Source organism: Furipterus horrens, unplaced genomic scaffold (assembly GCF_987537825.1).
Source record: "Furipterus horrens unplaced genomic scaffold, mFurHor1.1.pri manual_scaffold_4, whole genome shotgun sequence".
NCBI classification, from domain to species: domain Eukaryota; kingdom Metazoa; phylum Chordata; class Mammalia; order Chiroptera; family Furipteridae; genus Furipterus; species Furipterus horrens.
The window spans coordinates 55147084-55148794 of record NW_028327174.1 but is presented as its reverse complement, the minus strand read 5'-3'; the positions used below and the strand labels follow the sequence as shown (position 1 = coordinate 55148794).

General features: G+C 38.0%; 1 protein-coding gene across 1 annotated transcript; it reads right to left on the bottom strand.

The window, feature by feature from the left end:
- Positions 1-436: 436 nt before the first annotated feature.
- Positions 437-1375, bottom strand: LOC150011917 (olfactory receptor 6C2-like). The gene is given in 1 exon segment (XM_090275606.1): positions 437-1375. A coding segment is annotated over 1 exon segment (939 nt).
- Positions 1376-1711: the final 336 nt, after the last annotated feature.

The window sequence follows — 1711 nt, the reverse complement described above, 5'->3', positions numbered from 1 at the left end:
CACACTTTTCTTTCACATCATTTTTAACGCATTAATAATGAATCTTGGACTACTTTTGAACAATCGGAAGCTAGATATTGAAGTATTCTCAGCCAATGAGAAATGGTCTCTGGACATTTGTATTCCACATCATGAGAATCCTTTATGGTCAGAAATATAACTTTATCTGCATTTTCTTTTTATGGCATTGAGCATTTTGGGAATCTAGTTTCTGGAATATGCATTTATTAAAGAAACAATTCTGAATAAAATCAACTTAAAAGAAAGAAAAATAGCTTGATTTTTGGCTTTCAGAGTATAAGAGACAAATATTCATGGGGGTAGAATAATTTGATGAATCTACAGAATAGGAAGAAACCATTTATTTGGCAAATTTATAAATGTCAGTCATGGGTTAGATTTAAATTTAATAACCTCTAAAAACATCAGCTGTTTTTTACTTCTTTGTGAGAAATACAATCCATTTCACCGTGTCTTTGAAGGCATCTTTTACTTGTTTGTTTCAAAGTGTATAAATGAATGGATTAAGCAAGGGGGCAACTGAAGTAGTGAGCACAGACACCACTTTATTAATGGCCACTCCTTCCTTTGCTGAAGGTTTGATGTAGATGAAGATGCAGCTGCCATAGGTGATGGAAACCACAATCATGTGAGAAGAGCAGGTAGAAAAGGCTTTTTTTCTTTGTTGAGCAGAAGGGAATCTTAGAATGGTCTTGACGATGTATGTATAAGAAAGAACTACGCACACTAAGGTGATAATGAGTGTAAGCACAGCAAAACTCAACACAATTCTTTCTATTAACACTGTGTCTGAACAGGTTATTTGTAAAATAGGAGATGCATCACAGCCAAAATGATCAATCACATTTGAATCACAGAATTCCAGCTGGAGGCCCATGCCTAGAGGTGGGAGGATAACCAACAGGCTAGCAAACCAGCAGCAGAAAACAAGTGTAGTGCAGACTCTGTTGTTCATGATGGTTGTGTAATGCAGGGGCTTACAAATGGCCACATAGCGGTCATAGGACATGGCCGCAAGGAGAAAAAATTCTGTTGCTGCAAAGAGGACAACAAAAAATAATTGGATGGCACAAGCATTATAGGTAACAGTATTATCTCCAGTTATTATAGTATACAGAAATCTGGGAATACAGACGGTTGTGAATGAAACTTCTAGGAAAGAGAAATTTCGGAGGAAAAAGTACATGGGAGTTTTAAGATGGGAATCCAAAAATGTGAGGGTAATGATGATGAGGTTCCCAGCCACACTCAACATGTAGGTAAGAAGCAAAAATACAAAAAGCAGAACTTGTAGTTTTGGGTCATCTGTCAATCCCAGCAGGATGAATGTTGTTATTGCTGTATGATTTCTCATCACTGTCTTGTGCCAAGTCAAATGTAATTCCACCTAAAGAGAGAAGTGGCATTGAAACCTGAATGAAAACACACCCAGCAAGTGAGCTCACATGCACTTTCTTCTTCTGCTTAATAACTAAGTGGTTAACATAGTGCCTTTGATATCTTACTAGGAGAAATCTATGGGAGATATCTAATATAGATATCATGCCTATAATTCTCTGATTAGAAGGCACATTTACAACCCTGGCTGGTGTGGCTCAGTCGGTTGGGTGTCAGCCTGTAAACTGAAAGGTTGCTGGTTTGATTTCCAGTCAGGGCACATGCCTGCGTTGAGGGCTAGGCCCCCAGTTGA